At 32.7% G+C, this 20137-nt stretch overlaps 5 protein-coding genes across 5 annotated transcripts; 3 read left to right on the top strand and 2 right to left on the bottom strand.

The window, feature by feature from the left end:
* Positions 1 to 788: 788 nt before the first annotated feature.
* Positions 789 to 2154, bottom strand: BX664DRAFT_187622 (alpha/beta hydrolase fold-domain-containing protein). The gene is made up of 5 exons (XM_051540050.1): positions 2118 to 2154; positions 1724 to 2009; positions 1589 to 1646; positions 1313 to 1511; positions 789 to 1241 (listed from the first exon to the last, which is right to left on the bottom strand). The coding sequence occupies exons 2-5, from the start codon at positions 1981 to 1983 to the stop codon at positions 796 to 798; spliced, it is 963 nt and encodes a 320-aa protein (XP_051397668.1). The 5' UTR covers positions 1984 to 2009; positions 2118 to 2154; the 3' UTR covers positions 789 to 795.
* A 1038-nt stretch (positions 2155 to 3192) lies between these two features.
* Positions 3193 to 6407, top strand: BX664DRAFT_267952 (Sec23-binding domain of Sec16-domain-containing protein; the record flags this gene model as incomplete). The annotated part of the gene is made up of 7 exons (XM_051540972.1): positions 3193 to 3356; positions 3864 to 3876; positions 3976 to 4258; positions 4637 to 5072; positions 5187 to 5646; positions 5773 to 5924; positions 6017 to 6407. Coding segments are annotated over 7 exons (1899 nt in total), but the record flags the coding sequence as incomplete, so codon positions are not given.
* Positions 6408 to 8430: 2023 nt separating this feature from the next.
* Positions 8431 to 11376, top strand: BX664DRAFT_339606 (FAS1 domain-containing protein). The gene is made up of 5 exons (XM_051546668.1): positions 8431 to 9024; positions 9143 to 9415; positions 9490 to 9594; positions 9708 to 10127; positions 10212 to 11376. The coding sequence occupies exons 1-5, from the start codon at positions 8460 to 8462 to the stop codon at positions 11327 to 11329; spliced, it is 2481 nt and encodes an 826-aa protein (XP_051397670.1). The 5' UTR covers positions 8431 to 8459; the 3' UTR covers positions 11330 to 11376.
* A 134-nt stretch (positions 11377 to 11510) lies between these two features.
* BX664DRAFT_301585 (uncharacterized protein) lies at positions 11511 to 13369 on the bottom strand. The gene is made up of 4 exons (XM_051542390.1): positions 12998 to 13369; positions 12524 to 12961; positions 12254 to 12390; positions 11511 to 12177 (listed from the first exon to the last, which is right to left on the bottom strand). The coding sequence occupies exons 1-4, from the start codon at positions 13350 to 13352 to the stop codon at positions 11530 to 11532; spliced, it is 1578 nt and encodes a 525-aa protein (XP_051397671.1). The 5' UTR covers positions 13353 to 13369; the 3' UTR covers positions 11511 to 11529.
* A 382-nt stretch (positions 13370 to 13751) lies between these two features.
* Positions 13752 to 15103, top strand: BX664DRAFT_388132 (COP9 signalosome). Its single transcript, XM_051549442.1, has 7 exons — positions 13752 to 13876; positions 13991 to 14073; positions 14185 to 14381; positions 14462 to 14569; positions 14659 to 14721; positions 14795 to 14983; positions 15082 to 15103. The coding sequence occupies exons 1-6, from the start codon at positions 13805 to 13807 to the stop codon at positions 14872 to 14874; spliced, it is 603 nt and encodes a 200-aa protein (XP_051397672.1). The 5' UTR covers positions 13752 to 13804; the 3' UTR covers positions 14875 to 14983; positions 15082 to 15103.
* The last annotated feature ends 5034 nt before the right edge of the window (positions 15104 to 20137 follow it).

Genomic DNA, 20137 nt, shown 5'->3' on the forward strand with positions numbered 1-20137 from the left:
ATAGTTTTTTTTTCTTTCAATTATAGAGAAATAGAATTCATTCATTTAATTGGATGATCTACTTTTATTTGATATATCGGAGTTCCTTCCATGTAAAAAAGGTTACACCTCTTACTTTTACATATGTCGACTCGTTCTTGTAATACTGTTTAAGGTTGAATATCCGGCTTTCCTTTTTGCTTTTCATTGATGTTAATAGATATCTTATCGGCAGTATATATATATATATATCTTTTGTTCTAATAATTACTTATTCATTATCATTTTGTCTATTTTAACTATTACACTCAATTGCTCATAATAAGTATCTCCCTTTTATGGTTAAAATCGTATTTTAAAAAAATAGTTACAGTTGTTCTATTATTGTCGTGTGTAACATTTCAAACAACATAAAGCATGAAATTCCCACTACGATATATATATGTACTATTAGCCAAATTCTTTTTATTCTAATCTTTTTTTTTTTTTTGTTGTACGTACAAACTATTAGCTTGATAAATTCATCAGATCCGTCATATCGATGAGAAAAGCATCTACTAGTTTTACCTGTATAGTTGATCTTAGTGAAATTATCATTTATCTGTCAGAAACGTTGATCTTTGTCATATGTCACCTTCTCTCTCTTACACACACATACACGCATGATCACAAAAAAAAAAAAAAAAAAAAAAAAAAAAAGAGTAATATCATAATATACCAGGGAATAAATTGTTTATTTCATGTCACATTCATAAAAGAGATAACTAAATATACATTTTATAAAACTACAAAATATAACTAGTAAACCGAAGACAGCTAATAAAGACGTTTGTTCATAAAGGCAGAAATCATATTCAAAGTTTGTCGATATTGAGGAGTGTCCGCAGGGAAACTAGCATAACCATGAACAGCACCAATCATTCGCGTACAACATGTATCCACACCAGCTTCAGTTAATCTACGAGCATATTCTTCTCCTTCATCCCTAAGGACGTCACATTCAGCTGTCAAAATCAATGCCCGAGGTACACCTTTTAATTCATCCAACGTAGCCAAAAGAGGAGCAGATCGTACATCTTTTGGAGGCTTTTCATTTCCATAATAAGCATTGAGGAAGAATACCATTTCCTTTTGAGATAAAATATAATCACCATTTCCGAATAAGTTGTATGATTCATAGTGTTGTCGATGTTGAGCAACACCGGGATATATAAGAATTTGACCCGCTACCACATTACCATGACCACGTTCTTTCAACATGACTAAAAAAAAAGTATGGTTTGTTAAAAATGACAGGCATATATATATATTTTTTTTTAAACTGATCACTTACTGGAAGTCGCAGCAGATAAATTACCACCAGCGGAATCGCCACTCACAACCAAATTGGAAGGGTCCACCTTAATCATTTCAGCATTTTCATGCACCCAAAGAATGGAAGAATAACATTCTTCTACTGCCACAGGAAATCTGACTTCAGGACTAAGACTGTAATCAACAAACACAACAGCAACATGAGCATTCACAGCTATCTATATATAATAATAATAATAATCAAAATTATGAAAGAAAATCCTTGCTATTCCTAATCATCATTCCATTATCTTACGTCTTTAACCAATTTTTCATGTGTTTTGAAGCTTCCCCAGAGCCATCCACCACCATGACTATAGAAAACATGATAAATTAATTAATCTTCAAAGGTTTCTTTTTTTTTTCCTTTTTCTATTTAATATATGCTTACAAGTAAATAATGGCAGGTAATACTTCATTTTCTGTACCAACAGGACGGACTAGAGTCAAAGTAATATTGTGATTATCAACTGGAATAACTTTTTCTTCCACAACGGCCTTTTGAATAACGACACCATCAGGAAGAGGTAGACTATCGGCGGTTGCGCGAGTTTTTTGGTAATCAGGTGAAGTAACATCGAAATCAGACTTTTGTAAAGTTTCAAAAAGTGCTTGGTAGATTGGAGAAGGAGTGACCTTGGCTAAAACCATTTTGTGTAAAATAAATATATAAACAACTAAAGAAAGAAAAGAAAAGAAAAGAAAAAGAGGAAAAAGAAAAAAAAAAAAAAGAAAAACAAATTTATATCTTTCTGGAAAAACTGTACTGATAAATAAAAGCTTACTATGTGTGAATGAACAAAAACTTCTTAGTGCTCAAGGATTTATAATGCTGGAAGGAGAATCTATTTTCCCTGTAGTTTCATGGTACAACCTAGGTACTATGTGTTATTTATAACACTTGGACATTTATATATATGGAAACATACTAAAGTTAAATAAACCAAAATTATCTAATCATCATCACACAACCTTCTATTTATTATATATCTTCTATCATCTATCATATAATACCTGTTTTATTCAATACCAGTATCATCCTCAATATATATACAGTACTATCATACGGCGTTTGAATTGGGAGATCCGTACTTTTTTCTTTTTTTTTTTTTTTTTTTTTTTTTGTAAGAAAATCGAGAGCAGCGCAATTGGTCTTTCTTTTTTTTTTTTTTTTTTTTTTTTTTTTTTCTTTGTCTCTTTGTTCTAGTCTCTATGTAATATATATATATGTATAAAAAAGAAACTCTCTTAAAAGCCCTAGATAGATCAAAATAGAAAAAAAACCTCTTTTTTTTTAACTTTTCTTTTTTTTTTTTAATTACGTTTATCTCTTATAGAAGTGATACCATTATTGTCATCATGACGTCTTCTTCCAATCTGGCTCACGACCAACCAATTCCATTTGATACTACATCCGATCAGAAAAACGACCCGTTCAACTTTACCAATGTGAACACGAGCCAATCTCTACAGTCTGACAATAATAAAACCAATACTACCAATGATGTTAGCTCTCTTTTTACTAATACAAATACTTCATCATTCTTCTCTCAACCTCATCAAGATTATCCATCATCCACTTATCAACAATCTGACCAAACAAAGTCATCTGTGCATTCAGTAACAACAACCACAACAGCATTTTCTACAAATACTCAACAACAACATACTGTTCAGCAAAATGGATATTATCAACAACAACAGCATTATGGTTCTACGAATTTTTCTTCCCAATCTTTGGATTATAACCAACCTTTAACAAACCAACAATACCAGCAATATTCGACAGGCAACACGGTACATGATGGATCACAACAATATTCTGAACAATATCAACAGCAGCAACAAGGTTATCAACAAGGGCAATGGGTACAATTTGATCCGATGGTACATTATTATTATGATGAACAAGGACAATATCACTACTATGATCCAAACACTGGCCAGGAATATGATTATACTCAATACGCGTATCAAAATAATTACGATCCACAACAGCAATATGATAACACTTCCTCTGGCGCGTTGGGCTTGGGACAAAATTCTACAACTGTCACATCTGATAGCGGAAACACGGATGTACGTGATGGGACTAATGTACATTACGTTGATAACGATATCTCACAACAACAACTGTATCAACCCTATGATCAAACGATGATAGATCAACAAGGCATGCAAACAACAAATAATCAACAGGTTATGTCAGCTAGTACTCAGAAATCAGAAGCTCATCTTGCAAGTATACCGGAAGCTCCATCTCCTTCTTTAGAACAGAAACAAATCATTACCAAGGTGGCACCGCAACACGAAGAAGAATCTACCTTACAAAAATCAGGTTTGATATTATCTCAGTCGGACGATGTCAATGTATTTGGAAATGGAATCACTGCCGATGATGGATACAATCCTTCATTATTATCAGATAATGCCACAAAATCAGCAGCAACCACGCAAGCAATTGACACTCAATCAACATCAGTAACAACAACACCAGCAGGTCAGCAATGGGATCAGGTGGATATGGACAGTCAACCGGAAAATGTATCTTCATTTGTTACCGAGAATCAACACACAGCTGACCGCACTATTGATGAATTGGGTAATGATTTGGATGACTTGATATTAGGTGACAAACAAAAGAATCAATCAGCAGGTTCAACTTCTACTCCGGATTTCTACAATCTCACTGGATCTCGTACAGCTACTCCTCAACTTCCTGTGGAATCAACAATCATTTGTCTCAATCCTTCCTGTCAATCAGTGAATAAAGCAACGTCCAAATTCTGTGAAGAGTGTGGGACACCTTTTATTACCAATGGATCTCGGGCACAAACACCTGCAATTCCAACAGTACCAACATCACCACCAGCCGTAGTATCAGCAGCATCAACATCTACAATGTATGACCCATCTTCTTATCAACGTTCATATTCCCCTGGAATTCAAGAAAACATCCATCCAGAAACAACTGTTCCATCAATCTATGACCCACCAAAGCAACAACCACAACAGCAACATTCCACGCATTCACAACAATACACTATCCCTTCCGCAACTCCAATGTATAATGAATCACAACAATATGAAGCTCGTCCTGCACAATCAGCAGAAGCAAACATTTACTCAGCACCTTCAACTACTCAGCAACTATACCCCACCTCTACTGCGGCAACCTCTAGTTACAATCCATCATCTTATTACAATAGCAACAACGTTGCAACAACAACATCTATTAGAAATCAACAATCATATGCAACTGATCCTTATACAATGACATCAGCAGTATCAGCATTCCCAACAGCAACAACACAACCCCCTGTGGACCAAGATCCTCTACAACGATACAAGAGACGACCTCTGGTTCGGTTTGGCTTTGGTGGAAAACTCTGCGTCATGTTTCCACAAACGATACATCAGCAATATGGTGGTGGTTATGATATCGGAATGTCGGCCAAGAAAACATCAAGTACAATTCAAATAAAAAACATATCGGAAATATTAGATGGTACCTCTACACAGATGGCATGTTTACAATCATTTATTGGACCCGTACTATCAGACCCTGATTATTCGGTGAAGAACAAGAAGAAACAAGTTATTACATACATGAACAACCGGATTACAGAGCTTGAAACATCATCTACAATGACTAACTCCACATTAGATGTTGGGACACGATTATTGTTATGGAAACTGGTGAAATTTATGATTGAACATGATGGATCTATTGGTGACAGGTAATCATATAGGAAAAACGAGAGAGAGAGAAAAAAAAAAAAAAAAAAAGAGAGAGGCAGAACAATATTAATTGATTTATATGTGATTCTCAAATATATTTTAATTTCTTATAGTGATGAATCGAATAAAGCACTTTTGGATTTGTTACAGCCTCAAACAAAGTTAACAACAGCAGATATGAACAACTTTAGTGTGCCAGCCTATGGTAATATTATACAAAATCAAGAGGATCAGCAAGGACAAGATTTATCAGAAATTACTTTGGATAAATTACAAGATTACTTAGCTCGAGGGGATCGACGAGGTGCTGTTGCTTATGCTATGCAACAAGATTTATGGTCTCATGCGCTCATCATCAGTAGCTGTGTGGATAGAGAACTATGGCAAGCAGTGGTTCGTGGATTTTCACAACGTGAATTGGCAGTGACAGCAAACTCCAAACAAGAACGAATTCATCATCATATGGAAGGCAATCGTCAAGGACTTCGGGTACTTTATGCACTATTTTCAGGCATGGGAGCATCATCAAGTAAGTATAAAATTGCAAAAAAAAAAAAAAAAAAAAAAAAAAAAGTTACTTATTGATGTTGATATCTATTTTACAATTGGCTAGTGTCCGAATTCTTTGTCATAGACAAGCAACCAACTCACAACATGGGCAAGAATTTGGATCAAACTGGTGATGGAACAATGGCAAAGGTACATAGTCCTCTTCAAATAGGTCAATTAGACAAATGGCAAGAAACACTTGGATTGATTCTCGCCAATCGAACAACAAAGGATTTTGAAGCTATTACTGCGCTCGGTGATATTATGAAAAATCATGGATGGTTAAATGCTGCTCATATTTGGTAAACAAAAAAAAAAAAAAAGAAGTGTGCAAAAAATAACAAGTACTTAAATAGAATTTTTTTTTTTTTTTTGTGTTTGGGATATGATTTAGTTATCTTTTATCACCACAATCATCACTTCTATCTGGGTCGGATACACCTTATGTACGATATACACTTCTTGGAACAATGGATGAACAAAAAGCGTTGATGGATGTGGATAGTTATTTATTGACAGAGCTTGCGGAATTTGCAATTTCTCTTCGACCAGGTATTGGCAACAGTAAATGTCTTCCGCACTTACAAGGCTACAAACTGATGCATGCATGGTGGCTGGTGGACATTGGACTTGTGAAAGAAGCTAGTAGATATTGTTCGGCTATCAATCAATGTATCAAAGATTATACCAAAGAAAGTCCTTATTTACATCAACATCTAGTGGCAAAGGTGAAAGAACTGACCGATCTTTGTAACGAATACCATGGAAATAGAAGCATAGGGTAAAAGGAAAAGAAAAAGAGAGAAAGATAATAAATAAACAAATAAATAAAAGGGTTATGTGAATACTTATTTTATTTTTATATTTATTTACTACTATAGAAGAGATATGACGTCTTGGTTGAAACCATCCTTCAAGAAGAATACATTAGATTCATTTTGGGGCTCCATTGAAGGCAAATTCAACAAGTTCGTGAGTGGGGATGATACAACTGTAGAAGAACCTACTGGACGCAAATCAACTGAAATCAAAGCTTCTCCATTTGAAACCAATATTGAACCTCCTGCTCGAAGTGCCTCTGCTGTGGATTTCCGAATGCAACAATCGAATCAACATTTGTCTTATTTGAGTTTCAAGCGATTCAAATAATGATGATTTTCCCCCTCTATTTCTTTAGCAGTGTATAGTTTTGGATTATATTTTTTTTTTTTTTGATTATTTATGAAATAAAGTAGAAATATATTTGTACTTTATTGTAACTTATTGGATCTATATCACGATTATGGCAAGAGAGTGAAGATAATGATTTATTGATCTAGTTTTTGTCGGTTTCTGTTATTGTATTCGACTTTTTTTTTTCAAAGGGTCGTCATTAGCTATCTATCATCCTCATCATCTTACAAACTTCAGTTCTAGCTGTGACTCTTTTTATATATTCTTTTTAACTTGTTGTTATGATGAACTAAATTTAAAATTATGCAACTGTCATAGAAGTTAGCTTGGACTCAGAAGGAAATACCCCTTTTTTTTTCCCTTTCTTTTTTCAAATTTTTATAATTTAGCACGATATGCTTAGTGTAAGTGTGATCTGATACATTAATAAAAAAAAAAGATAGTCATAGATGATATACTCATATTTTAATAATAGCGGTTTTATAGTATGATTGGAGGTTTAAACATCAAAATGGGGATTTGAGGATTTCTTTTGAGAGTGAGAGTAGAGATCAGATAACCTTTTTCTGCGATTTTCTACCTATTAGCGACAAGGTGCTTTTTAGATCCACTAACAAAAGAAGTAATCATAGATAATATATACATCTTTTATTAATGATGCTTGTATGGTATGATGATAGATTTAAGCTTAAAAATGGGATTTGAGGAGTGATTAGAGCTGTGGATCCACTTTTTTTTTTTTTTTTTTTTTTGAAAATTTTCGATTTTACAGCCAAAAATTTGAAACTCCTCAGCCAAATTTTGGCTGTAAATATGAATCGTCGAGGGGTCATCAGGCGATTTTTCGAAAAATCGATGAAATCTTTTGGTATTTATTTACATTATTAGGTAGCATGGTAAGCAATAAAATGATATTAGATGATATTAAACTAATTTTTTGAGAGGAATCCAATGGTAGTCATTTTATTGGATGATCATTATTGGATGAGGGATGACAATATTGACATTTCATTTTTTTAATTTACTCTATAAATTGGGAGGTAAAGCATACACTGTTATTCATGCAAGGGAAAGAGAATGATTTCATCTATGTTCAATCCAAATTTGGTACCATGATGATTATTTTTGTGAGAGAGAGAGAGAGAAATGAAAAGATAACATTTGCTCTCCTGCTTGAATGCAGGATGAACTGGAAGCATTTTGCATGTAAAGAAAAAAAAACACTGAATTTTTGAAATTGTCATCCACGCAAAGTTTTGAGATTGAGGTGAGACTTCCTATGAAGGAACGAGTAAAAAAAAAAAAAAAAAAAAAAAAAAAAAAAAAAAAAAAAAAAAAAACGGAGATTAAATCAAGACAATGCAGAAAGGAGATGACTTTATAATGGTAATGTCAACAAAGAGCAAATTCTTCTATACAGATCATCAGGAAGAGTGATTTTTTACTTTATGTATATATTGATTAGAGTATCTTTCTTTACGAAACCACAAGGGAACTCTTTATCGCTGCTTTTCAACTCCAGCAGCATAAAATCTTTTTTGAGTTAGTCCCAATTTTTTTACCTTTTCTTTTTTTCTTTTTCTTTTTCTTTTCTTTCTCTCTTTCTTTCTCTCTTTCTTTTTTTCTTTTTTCCTTTTTTTTTTTTTTGCGAACAACGACAATAAATGATTTCCGTTCAAAGATCTCTACCATTGTACCTCATCTTATATCTGACATTACTCGTTTTATTATCACAGCATACAGTTGCATCCATTGCCAACTCTTTTGGTGACGACAATAGCAACAAAACAACCATCATTGATATACTTATACGAGAGAAACGGTTTCAAATTCTTCTAGATCATTTGAACCGAACACAATTATTACCATTTGTGAATGATCTTACTTCAACAACTCTTTTTGCACCGGACGATAAAGCGTTTGAACAGTACCAAGGTCAAGATATTGATAAGGACATTCTATTATACCACTTTATTACCAAAGGAATGACCAGCCAAGACTTTTATAATGACCAACTACTAACTTCACTCTATGTGCGACCCGATGTATTGGGACCTAGCAAGAAGGACCATGGACAGCGTATCAAAGTCACAACGGAAGACCTTTTGGGAAAAGATCATGGGAAAGTGTATGTTAATCAAGTTCAAATCACAACACAAGATATCCAGGTCAATAACGAAACATATATTCAAGTCCTTGATCAAGTTTTATCTCCTCCTCTTATGCTAGGTAAAAAAAAAAAAAAAAAAAAAAAAAAAAAAAAAAAAAAAAGACAATAACTAGTGTGTATTGTGATATGTCGTTTTGACAATTATTCTTTATCTTTTTTTGTTATTATTCATAACAGATAAATTACTAGAGGAACAATATCAAGCGCATTATAATGCTATGAAATTAGTGGATGTGGAAAAAATGATTGGTCGAGAAAAACCGTATACTGTGTTTGCTACAAAGGTCGATGTCTTTGGGAAATTCAATACTATTGAAAACACTTATTTGTTATCTGGATATGGGAAAAGGGATCTTCAACGATATCTCAACTACATGGTGATAGTCAATTATGAACATGACAATGGTGGACCGTTATATAGTATAGATTTGCCAAGAACAACAACAAATTGTAAGTATATATTAAATATACACTTCAATACATAAAACAGCATCTGATACTTTTTTTTTGTGGGACGAATATAGATAAAACGGCAAACGGTGAAATCATTACAGTTGAAGTATCTGAAGATGGAGGCATTAAAGTCAATGGTATAGCTGTTGTAAAGAAAGATATCTTGGCAGCCAATGGTAAGAAGAAAGGAAAAAAAAAAAAAAGAATACAAACAAATAAGTATCAAATGTACATATGAAAAAAAAAGGAGGGACTCCATTAATAACTTATTTCTTTATATATATATTAGGGGTACTACACGAATTAGAAGGTAGTCTTGTTCCCAACAGCCTTGTATTTGATACTAGAAAATATCTCTATGGTCTCAACACTACTAAATATGTATCGCTATTGGATCGGTTTGGTCTCAGTCAGTACTTGGATGCTTCTTACTATAATTATACTTTTTTGGCACCAGAGAATGACGCTATTGATGAAAATGCAATTCCAAACCACAGCAAGCATGATTGGCTCAGTTATCATCTTTCGAATGGCTCTTGGACAAAAGATCTACTTCATGATGGAATGATGTTGAAATCACAATATGCTTCTGAACCTATGGATGGAGCTTTACAACGGATCCCTGTGTTTGTTGAAAACGAAGAAATATTCTCAGCCAAACTTGGGAAATCGATTCGTTTTGATAATGCCCGGGTCATTACTGATATTGGTAAAAAAAAAAAAAAAAAAAAAAAAAAAAAAAAGAAATCATTCAATATATGGACCAATCATAATATTGTTTTCATTCAAACAGGTATTCAAGGCAACACTATTTACAAAGTGACGGATCCTTTGAAGATACCAGGTGATGTGCTATCAAGATTGGTGGTAGATCTGGATTTATCAACCTTTATTGCAACATTATATGTCTCTGAATTAGCGGATGAAATACGACATGCTAAAGGGATTACCTTATTTGTTCCTACTAATGATGCATTCAAGCGACTAGGATTATTGGCCAAATATCTTGTTCATCCAACTGGAAAACAACATTTACAAACTATATTAAGATTCCATGCTGCTCAAAAATTACTTTATTATGATGATATGCTTCATCATGTGTATGAAGTCCCCACATTATCGAAATCTATTCTTCGTATACGTGCCACTAAGGATCAGCAACATGTAGTAGTAGGACGACCAGATGGATCAGATGCTGAGGCAGGCATGATTGTAGTTGATGGAAAAGGCAGTAATGGTGGCGATGGAAACAAAAATATTCTCATGTCCAATGGTGTTGTTCACAAATTGAATGAAGTCCAGATTCCCAGTCAGGTGAAAATCAACAATTATGATCTGCTTGTAGGTATTGGTGCTACGACTATGGTCAAGGTATTGGAACGAGCGAACATGACGGATGTATTGAATCGAAGTGACTGTGTTGTACTAGCCCCTACTGACAAGGCATTTGCTCATGTGGATCTTGACAATCTTTACAATAATCCTGATCAACTGAACCGAATTGCACGATTCCATCTACTCTCAACGACATGGCATCAAGATTCTACGGCATGGCAAGCGGATTATCAAACTCATTTATCAGACAAGGATAAAGTGATCATCAAGAAAGAAGGGGGTGACACGCACAAAGGTGGTGATGATGATGATGATTTGATTGTTGTGGTCAAGGACAAGGAATCGATGATGGCTCAAGTGACAGGTCTTGGTAGAGCTACAACTGGTCAAGGTGGTGTTCTTGAAATCAACACGGTGTTAGTTCCTATCAGACGTGGTGTGTTTGGATTACCTTTTGTTTGGTCTGTTGTGGTGCTGATCATCATTATCCTTATTGTTTCTCTTATTGTTGGTGTTATTGGCTTCTTTACCTATAAGATCTACAATCGTCGTCGACTGGGATATCGTGCTGTGTGATGATATATCTTTAGTTAGAATATTGATGAATGCTTTTATGTGCATCCTTTTTTTTTTTTTTTTTTTTGAATAAAACATTGAAAATATATTCTTTGTCATCATGATTTTGGAACCAAAAGAAAAGAGATGATGTTTATTATTATTATGGTTTTAATCAAGAAACTAAACTATATAATGTTACCAACTTGGATGATATATTCTTATTCCTCGTATTCATCCATCTTCTTTTTGGCCAGTTTCTTTAAACTCTTTAGACTTTTTCTTTTTTCTTTTTTTTCTTGTTCATCCTCTTCATCCTCTTGATCATCAGGTGTATTAGCTTCCTCTTTTTGTTCTTCTTCAGCTTCCTTCGCTTCCTCTCTAGCGTTAGCGATATCGGTAAGGAGTTTGGCTGACTGAGCATTGAAGATGCGGCGTACCATAAAGATTTCATTGGATTCTTCGCTACTGATCAAGAGTCGCCCGAATTCATCGATGGCCAAACCGACAGGGGAAAAACAAGGCGCGGATGTACAAGGATCAACTTGTTGAAGGATGATCTCGGCCGGTTTGTCCCAACGTGGTTTATGACCCAGATCATCAAACGAGAGATGAACCACGCTATGCCCATTGGGTTGTGCTGGCTCACCATGATATGCCACAATAGGAGTATCTGTCCAATTACAAGGGAGTCCCACCGATGTACCTTTGGTGTCTTGTGTACCCACAGAACAGCCTGTGCCCATATAAAAAAATAATCCTGCTGTTTTGGATCCTGGTGCTAGTGGGATCGCTGGTCCATGATTGTTTTCTCCTTGTTGACAATACGTATCCATATTGATCGATCCATTCATAAACTCGGGATGTGCCTATTTTTTTTTTAAAAAAAAAAAAAAAGCAAAAGATGGAATGAGATAAAAAAAAAAAAAAAAAAGGTAGTGTTACCCATTGTGCACCCAATCCTGCAAATTTGCTTGTATGTTCTTTCAAATCAAATTCGGTAAAACATTGTGGGAAGCCATAATTCACTCCTGATGCTTCATAAAGATTGATTTCTTCAGCTGGACCACTTGATGATATATCTATTTTTTTTTTTTAAAAAAAAAAAAAAAAAAAAGGAGTCAGGTTGAATAATATCAGTTTGGTATGATGGACAATATGTGATGATGCTCTCTCTCTTTTTTTTTTTTTTTTTTTTTTTTTTAAGCTTACCACCACCCAAGTCAGCTCTATGAATAGAATCAAATGGATGATCAGCACCCCATAAACGAGCCTGGGCATCAAATGCCATAGATCCCCGGGAATTAGTACCAAAGGCATGGACGACCCCATCTCTTTGATAATCATAACCAGTGACAGGGATGGATCGGAAATTAAACTTCTTGATGATGGCATCGTTTTGATTCATTTTGTCCAACGCACCTGAGGCCATATGGATGCCCACGGATGAACGAGGAATAAAGGCGACACCAAAGGGATCAATGGAGATATCAGGCATGGCCTCTCTAGGAGCATCAGGGTCAGTGGCAATGTTAGACACCACCACCCGACCATTTGTCAATGGCGAATGTTGACCATCCGAATAGGGGAATTGATAGACATTATTGAGAGTGGCGACGTAAATGTATTTTGTATCGAGTGCCATACCATGTGCTAACTTTTCTACCGGTCCATCTTCATCATCATCACTGCCTGGGAGTTGACCCTTGATTGTGGTATCCAGAATCAATTCCGTATTGACATTCCCACATTTATCCATGCGTAAAGAGTAGATGGCATTATCACCCGACATGACCAGGAGATGATTGACTCGATCCATCAATAGTTTACGAGGTTGTTTGATATGATTGGCAATCACAATGGCATCATACCCATTGAGTACCTCCATTGGATTGATTGGTGAGAGTGTGATATCTGGATTACATAGAGGCATGGATTCTTCATGCGATAGAACCATAGGATGTTCTGATGCAGAGTCAGGTACAAGCAAGTTGGTCGATCCCATACGAATGGCCCCAATATCACTATCAGGATTACTATTCATTGGATCAAGCGTATCACCCATTTGTTCTTTCTTTTTTTCACTACTGGAACTTGCATCGACTCTAAGAAATATCTGACAGAAAGCTAAACATACTGTCATCAAGAAGAAACTGCGTTGGTGTACCATCCTCTTTTTCTCTCTTTTTTTTTTTTAATATATATAATGATTGGAAAGGGAATATATGAAAATGGATGATTGAAATAGAAATTAAAGAAGAAGAAGAAGAAGAAAAGAAAAAAAGAAAAGGAATAAACGTAAGAGTAAAAGAATAGATGAATACGGAAATATTATGTATATATAACTTTCATTGAGTCTTTATTCCCTCTTGTAACTTTTTATCGAAAATTCAAGGACCGGGCATTTTTCTGTATAAACTGCTCCGTTTTTTTTTTTTTTTTTATCTCTTCTTTCTCTCTTTCTTTTCTTTTTTTTTAAGTTTATTTTTATATATCATGATTGAAACATATATTACCACCAAAAACTATTCAGAACTATTAAGTGCATGCGAAGAATATGAATTGAAGGTAATGAAATATCATTTTACGGACCATTGTTTTATCTAAATTTATTCATCTTTTTTTTTTTATTTGTTTGCTATATATATATTCAAAATACTATTATCTTTTATTATTTTTTAGTATGGAACTTTGACGGATCCTTCCTTTTCCTTATATGATCTATATCCTGCCTATCTTGGTTCCTATATTATTGCCGATGACTTGTAAGAAGAAAAAAAAAAAGTTTTACATGACACCAGAATACTGAGCATATGCGCGTTTATGATACGTAATAAAACTGACATGGTTTATTTTATTTTTATTTTATTTTTTAGGAACTCTGCAAGATTTCTGAGGAAAAGAATGTTGGGGAAAGCAAAACTACAAGGATGTGCCATTAGTACCGAAACAGATCAAATGTGGCAAGTCTGTGTAGCATTATGGAAACGGAATTACAAGGACGCATATATCTTATTGAATGATACCTCTCGTTGGTCAATACAAATTCAACCTATGATTTCAGATATACTAGGTAAGAATATACGTAGATAGAAAGAAAATAAAAAGGGAATAGCATATACTTATATGTGAATGGATTTTTCATTTGATTAGAATCAATACGGGAACGAATGGCCACACTACTTTCCAAGGCTTATAGCACTCTCACGATGGATGATGTGATCGATTACTTTGGTATGCAGGAAGCTGACATTACACAAGGTAAACAGAAAAGAAACAATACATTCATGTGGATGAATTTGGAAATATAAGGATAGAATAGCTCATACTTTTGTATTGAAACAAAATAGCATTATTAACAAAGGGTTGGTCATATGATACAAATACCAAGATATTCACAACAAGGAAGCCAGGTAAATAAATGATGTGAAATGAAGGTTTGGATGAAAGATTGATTAACCTATTCCGTTTTTATCACTATATTAGATGTCAGTCAAAGGGAATCCTCAAATTTTGGACAATTATCAGCAATAGCAGACATGGTTTTACATTTAGAAAAATTCTGATTTGGTATATTGACTATAAAAAATAAATAAAAAAAAAAGTATAAACCAAATTGCTTTTATATATGTTCTTGAATTTGGAAAAGGTTTTATGACAGATTTCAAATATAAGGTAATATCAACAAGAAAAAGTATTGATGAATGGACTGATGATACTAATTAATTTATTTTTTTTTTTTTATTAATAACCTACTATTGTCCTTCTCTCAGTTTTCTTTCTTCATTCTTTTTTTTTTTTTCATTCGGATCTAGGTTGTGTAAATCTACGCTTTCTTCTTCATCTCTAATGTTATCCTGTTTTGTTTGCTTATATATGAATGGACGAAAAATTGGATTAATTGGATATATGGTAGAAGGGACTCAATTTTGAAACAAGCAGGTAGAGGCAGTAGGACCAGTATCAATTGCATGAAGATACAACTTGAATATGGTGTATGATGCTAGATTCGACTGGACAAGAAAAAGCAACTGGATGCTGTGCACATGTATCTTTTTGATGATCTTCTTCTGGCTTCGTTGGCATTTCTCTCCCTCCGCCTCTTTCATTTGGTTCTTGTCATGGTGATTCTTTTTTTTTTTTTTTTTTTTGGGTAGTTGGTTTTAGTCAAATAGTTTTAAATATAGGAAATATTGTTTTGTGAGATTCTTTCGTTAATAAATCCATAGTCATACTTCGTTATTGTCTTTGAACATCAACAAACAAGCCATTATTATAGTAATATGAATGAATATTTCTAGATAGCCATCATCATGCTATCATTTCTTTTCTACTTAATAATCCTTGATCATAGCTATTATTGTCATTCATATTCAATAGTACTATTACTATTAGTTTTAACAACCAATCCATTCAATTGAAGATGGAAAGATGAATATTGAGTTGCTCCTATTTATTTATTTTATTGTGAATTTTCCATTATCATGATGGCCTTGATCATGAAATCATCTTCATAGTGATTATTATTATAGATCTTTCTTTTTAAAATCACATTATCTTTATCATCATCCTCACCAGCAGGGACAGCAGCATAAATTTATCATCAAGTCATCATGAACCATCATTACGGGATCATCATCATCATCAACATCAATGTCAACGTCAATATATATATATATATATATATATCATCGTGTCACAACACATGCAATCATAAAATAAATTAACAAACAAAAAGAAACAAAAAAAAAAATAAGAGAGACAAGTATATTGAAAACAGGAGTTTATTTGAGCTTGTATAGTATTAATAAAGCAAAATAAAATACACTATATATCTATTCTACTATTTTCTAAACTAAAGGATGATGATAGTTCATTTAGCGTTACCCAGAAGCCACCACGAGGAGGTAGAACTATATTGACTCCCAATATTTATTTCTATTTACTAACCTTTTATATTCCTTACCAACCATACGACTTGATGTCACTAAACATAGAGAACTACTCTAGAATATATATATATAAACAGCGATTTCACAACACCAATGAAATAAATCTAGGTCAAGCAATTCATATAAAAAAAAGTATAAATTATTTTTCTTCATTACCTGTACTAAATCCTACATCCAAAATGAAAGGGTTTCCCCATGTATTTTGTAAATCCCTTTTTCAAAACGCTCCAAATCCAATAAAATCTACCTTGACAAGATCACACAGACAAAGAGGACACCCAATGTGGAAAAAAAAGTAGATGGAGAAAAGAAAAAGAAAGAAAAAAATGAAAAAAAGCAAACCGCACATAAAGGGCGTGATTAATTTTTGAAGCCCGTCCACTGATAACAGTTTGACATAATTTCTTTTCAGCCTTGCCAAACTCCAAAAAGTCCATGTCTGTTCAAGTGTAGCTCTTTTTAATTTTTATTTCCAAATAGGACTATAAAGAAATCTCACAGTTTATTTTGTTTTAAATATCTATCTACACCCATAGTAGGATACAAAATGCCTATGAGTCTCAACCCGATCTTTTTTTTTTTTTTCAATAAAAAGAAATCTCACAGGCTTGCTTTTGTCTTCATTATTTTTTATTTTTTTTTATCACTATCTACACCACTACCATCATTATCATCCATCACTTATCATCCATCACTTATCATCCATCACTTATCATCCATCACTTATCATCCATCACTTATCGTCCATCACTTATCATCCCATTCATGACCCAAGTACTACAAAAAAATAGAATCGCGCATTTGACAGTGCTTTATTTTGTTCAAAGTAATAAAAAAAGAAAGTGAATATAAAAATATAAAACTAATGTAACCGTAACTATACAGAAGAGCCTTTCTATAACGATAAAAAGCAAATTGTCGATTGTCCCAGGTAGGCATATTTCTCTTTCCACCAGAGTGTTTCGTTTCCATTTCATGCGTGATTGTATTGTCCTCAAAGAAAGTGGCAGTGTAGATGAGTTGAGTCGTAATACCAAATTGCCAATAATTGATTGTGATAGGCTGAACTTAGCGATGAGGTTCATTGTTTATGATTTACGGTTAAAGCAGGTTTGATCAAGTCCTAACTCCAAGAGAAAATCATAAAAGATCAAGTTGATTCAAAATCAAGTCAGTTCAAAAGTAAAACCTAACCAAGATATCAAATGGATTCAAGTATCTATTAAACCATCTAGAACTAAAAAAAAAAAAAAAAAAAAAAAAAAAGAGGAAATGAGAGGATGAGTAGGTTATTCACAATATATAATATGATATAATAGATAGAGTACCTACATAGTTCTCGTCTTTCTTTAGGATCCACCATCACCATCATCATCCTTATATACAGAGTTTCTTGTTTTCACCAGTAAAAGAAGAAATCTTCTATCATATTACCATTTTTTGAAAACTTCTCTTAACCCGGTATTCTAATAAAAAAACAATAACAATGATTTCAGTAACTATCTATTCTTGTTATCATAGTATATTATTTATGCGATATAAACTTACGGTGATAGATATCATTGGGAACCATACAGAATTCTCTTTTAAGATTTATATAATATAAGAAGAATTAGATTAGTTTGGTAAAAAAGATAGTTTTTTTTATTATTCACCCATTCGAAGATGTAAACAAATGAAGATGAAAAAAAAAGGTGTAACTATATAACAATTTGGTATGTTCATTGAAGTACTTACAAAACTTTCCAGCAAGAGATGATTGTTGAACGAGGTGGTCACAAAAGGAAAAGCAAAATACAGGAAAGATCTATAAATAATTGGAAGAGTAATATGTGTTTAGTAAACTTAGTTTAAAAGTTGCAAGGAAATAGAAAGAAAAAAAAAAAGTAAAAATTCTTTACCTTTAACACCTTGATTTTTATGCGTTTCAAACTCCACGTATTATTCTCTATCCTTTTTTTTTTTATAATAATAACAGTAATAGTGATATACATATATCATATCTTTAAAAGAGAAAAAAAATATTGATACTTAATGTCATGATGAGAAAAGAACATTGATATTTTTTTATGCAGTAGGACATGTACTACACTAAATCGATCTACACATTCTAATATGTCAGGTTAGAAATCCAAGCAAACCCTACAAGGTTAAAATAATTCAGGAACAATAAAAAAGTAAATGGATGATGATGATGATGATGATAATATCAAGATAACTCTATATGATGATCATGGATCCTAAACTCTTTTTCATCGAAGTACATATTATAATACTATAGTTACTGTAATATTTATGCTATTACTAATAGTTATATTATAAAATCATCATTTCTTTACATTCATACTATTCATATTTTCATTATTATTATCATTATCATTTCATAATAGTTTAATCCATATCATCATCAGATTATTATTATTTATTATTTATTATTTTTTTTTTTTACTTTTAATGCAAATCATAAGTGTTTTCCATAAATGGTACAACTTCAAAGTCCGTTCTCAATGTGGGGGTGTGTTGGATCAAAAAAAAAAAGTCTGGAGTCCTCAAAAAAAAAAAAAAAAGGATCTGGAGGTCGAGATCAAAAAAAAAATTGTTGGAGACAATGGAAAAAAAGTTGGACCAAAGCTCTGACAAAAAAAAAAAAACTTACCTTTTTTTTTTTTTTTTTTTACTTTTCCTTTTCCTTTTTTTTTTATTTTTTATTTTTTAAGCAATGACTCTTTGAACATTCTTAAGTTACCATTATACATTACTTTACTAATCTATATTATATACTTAATAGTCACTCTTTATATTATACTTACTCTATACTTTACTATATACTTACTTTATACTTATTCTTTCTTTTTTTTTCTTTCTTCTTCTTCCTTAGTCTTTCATATTATGAACTAATCTATTTTTCTTTTTTTACTTTTTCTGTGAACATATAGTAGATAAGATATATGAAGGAATATACAATAGGATTAACTAGATATTGGATAAAAGAATAAGCAAATCAGGGAAAAGTATCCAACTCTTTATCGTTGGTTTATTTAATAGTTTAGTCTTTTAGTTATAGATATTATATTCTCATTTAAATAAAAATCATATTTTTATTATTGTTTATTATATTGTCATTTCACTATTACTTCTCTATTTGTCCTCCATCATCATCATTATCAAAAGGAGTAATAAGAAAGAATGGGTATGATTATCATCTTATTTTCACTAAAAAATAATAATAATAATAATAAAAAACTATTGTAGAAACAAGATTCATATACACATCAGTATCTACTATTTCATTTCATACATTACGTTCATCATTTTAAGCATATATATTCTCTTATTATCAATCATCATCATGACAATATCAACTTGTACCTGTATACTGTTGATTGTTCGTCTTCTCTCTTACGAAAATAACGATGTCATTGATCAATTGCTTGGATTCAGCTGTCATTTAATTTATTCAAGGAACCAGGTACAGAAATGCATTGATGACTGTTCGAGAAAAATAATAATTATGATTTTATTAAAGAAAAAGAATGTAAATATATATAATTGATATACTAAGTACCATTCTAAACTACAATTAAAAAGAATCACTAACGATTCATAGACCAGAATAAATAAAAAAAAAAGATAAATAAGATACTTCTAATTGATTGTATAAGCCAATCCAGTTGAATCCTATAATATATCCTGTTCATCCATGTTGTCCACACCTTATGACAATAGCACGTATTCATTTCGTTTCATTCTGTGATCCTATTGTATATCTATCCATTCCGCTGATTCAGATGTATAGCCACTTCGCGTAATTATCCTATTGATCCTATATTTAGATTATCAAGTCTTCGTGTATCTAGATTTCTTTCTTTCCTTCAGA

Source organism: Halteromyces radiatus, assembly GCF_025201355.1.
Source record: "Halteromyces radiatus strain CBS 162.75 chromosome Unknown BX664scaffold_7, whole genome shotgun sequence".
NCBI lineage: Eukaryota > Fungi > Mucoromycota > Mucoromycetes > Mucorales > Cunninghamellaceae > Halteromyces > Halteromyces radiatus.

Excerpts from the sequence above, each read along its gene's own strand:
- BX664DRAFT_187622 (XM_051540050.1), bottom strand. The coding sequence starts at position 1,983 with ATGGTTTTAGCCAAGGTCACTCCTTCTCCAATCTACCAAGCACTTTTT. Across the intron at positions 1,647-1,723 it reads TTACCTGCCATTATTTACTT|TCATGGTGGTGGATGGCTCT; the intron begins GTAAGCATATAT and ends TGTTTTCTATAG. Across the intron at positions 1,512-1,588 it reads ATGAAAAATTGGTTAAAGAC|ATAGCTGTGAATGCTCATGT; the intron begins GTAAGATAATGG and ends TATTATATATAG.
- BX664DRAFT_388132 (XM_051549442.1), top strand. The coding sequence starts at position 13,805 with ATGATTGAAACATATATTACCACCAAAAACTATTCAGAACTATTAAGT. Across the intron at positions 14,382-14,461 it reads TATGATTTCAGATATACTAG|AATCAATACGGGAACGAATG; the intron begins GTAAGAATATAC and ends TCATTTGATTAG. Across the intron at positions 14,570-14,658 it reads GGAAGCTGACATTACACAAG|CATTATTAACAAAGGGTTGG; the intron begins GTAAACAGAAAA and ends GAAACAAAATAG.
- BX664DRAFT_301585 (XM_051542390.1), bottom strand. The coding sequence starts at position 13,352 with ATGAATAGTAATCCTGATAGTGATATTGGGGCCATTCGTATGGGATCG. Across the intron at positions 12,962-12,997 it reads CAAGGGTCAACTCCCAGGCA|CACATGGTATGGCACTCGAT; the intron begins GTGATGATGATG and ends TAGAAAAGTTAG. Across the intron at positions 12,391-12,523 it reads TCATAGAGCTGACTTGGGTG|ATATATCATCAAGTGGTCCA; the intron begins GTGGTAAGCTTA and ends AAAAAAAAATAG.
- BX664DRAFT_339606 (XM_051546668.1), top strand. The coding sequence starts at position 8,460 with ATGATTTCCGTTCAAAGATCTCTACCATTGTACCTCATCTTATATCTG. Across the intron at positions 9,416-9,489 it reads GCCAAGAACAACAACAAATT|ATAAAACGGCAAACGGTGAA; the intron begins GTAAGTATATAT and ends GGACGAATATAG. Across the intron at positions 9,595-9,707 it reads AGATATCTTGGCAGCCAATG|GGGTACTACACGAATTAGAA; the intron begins GTAAGAAGAAAG and ends TATATATATTAG.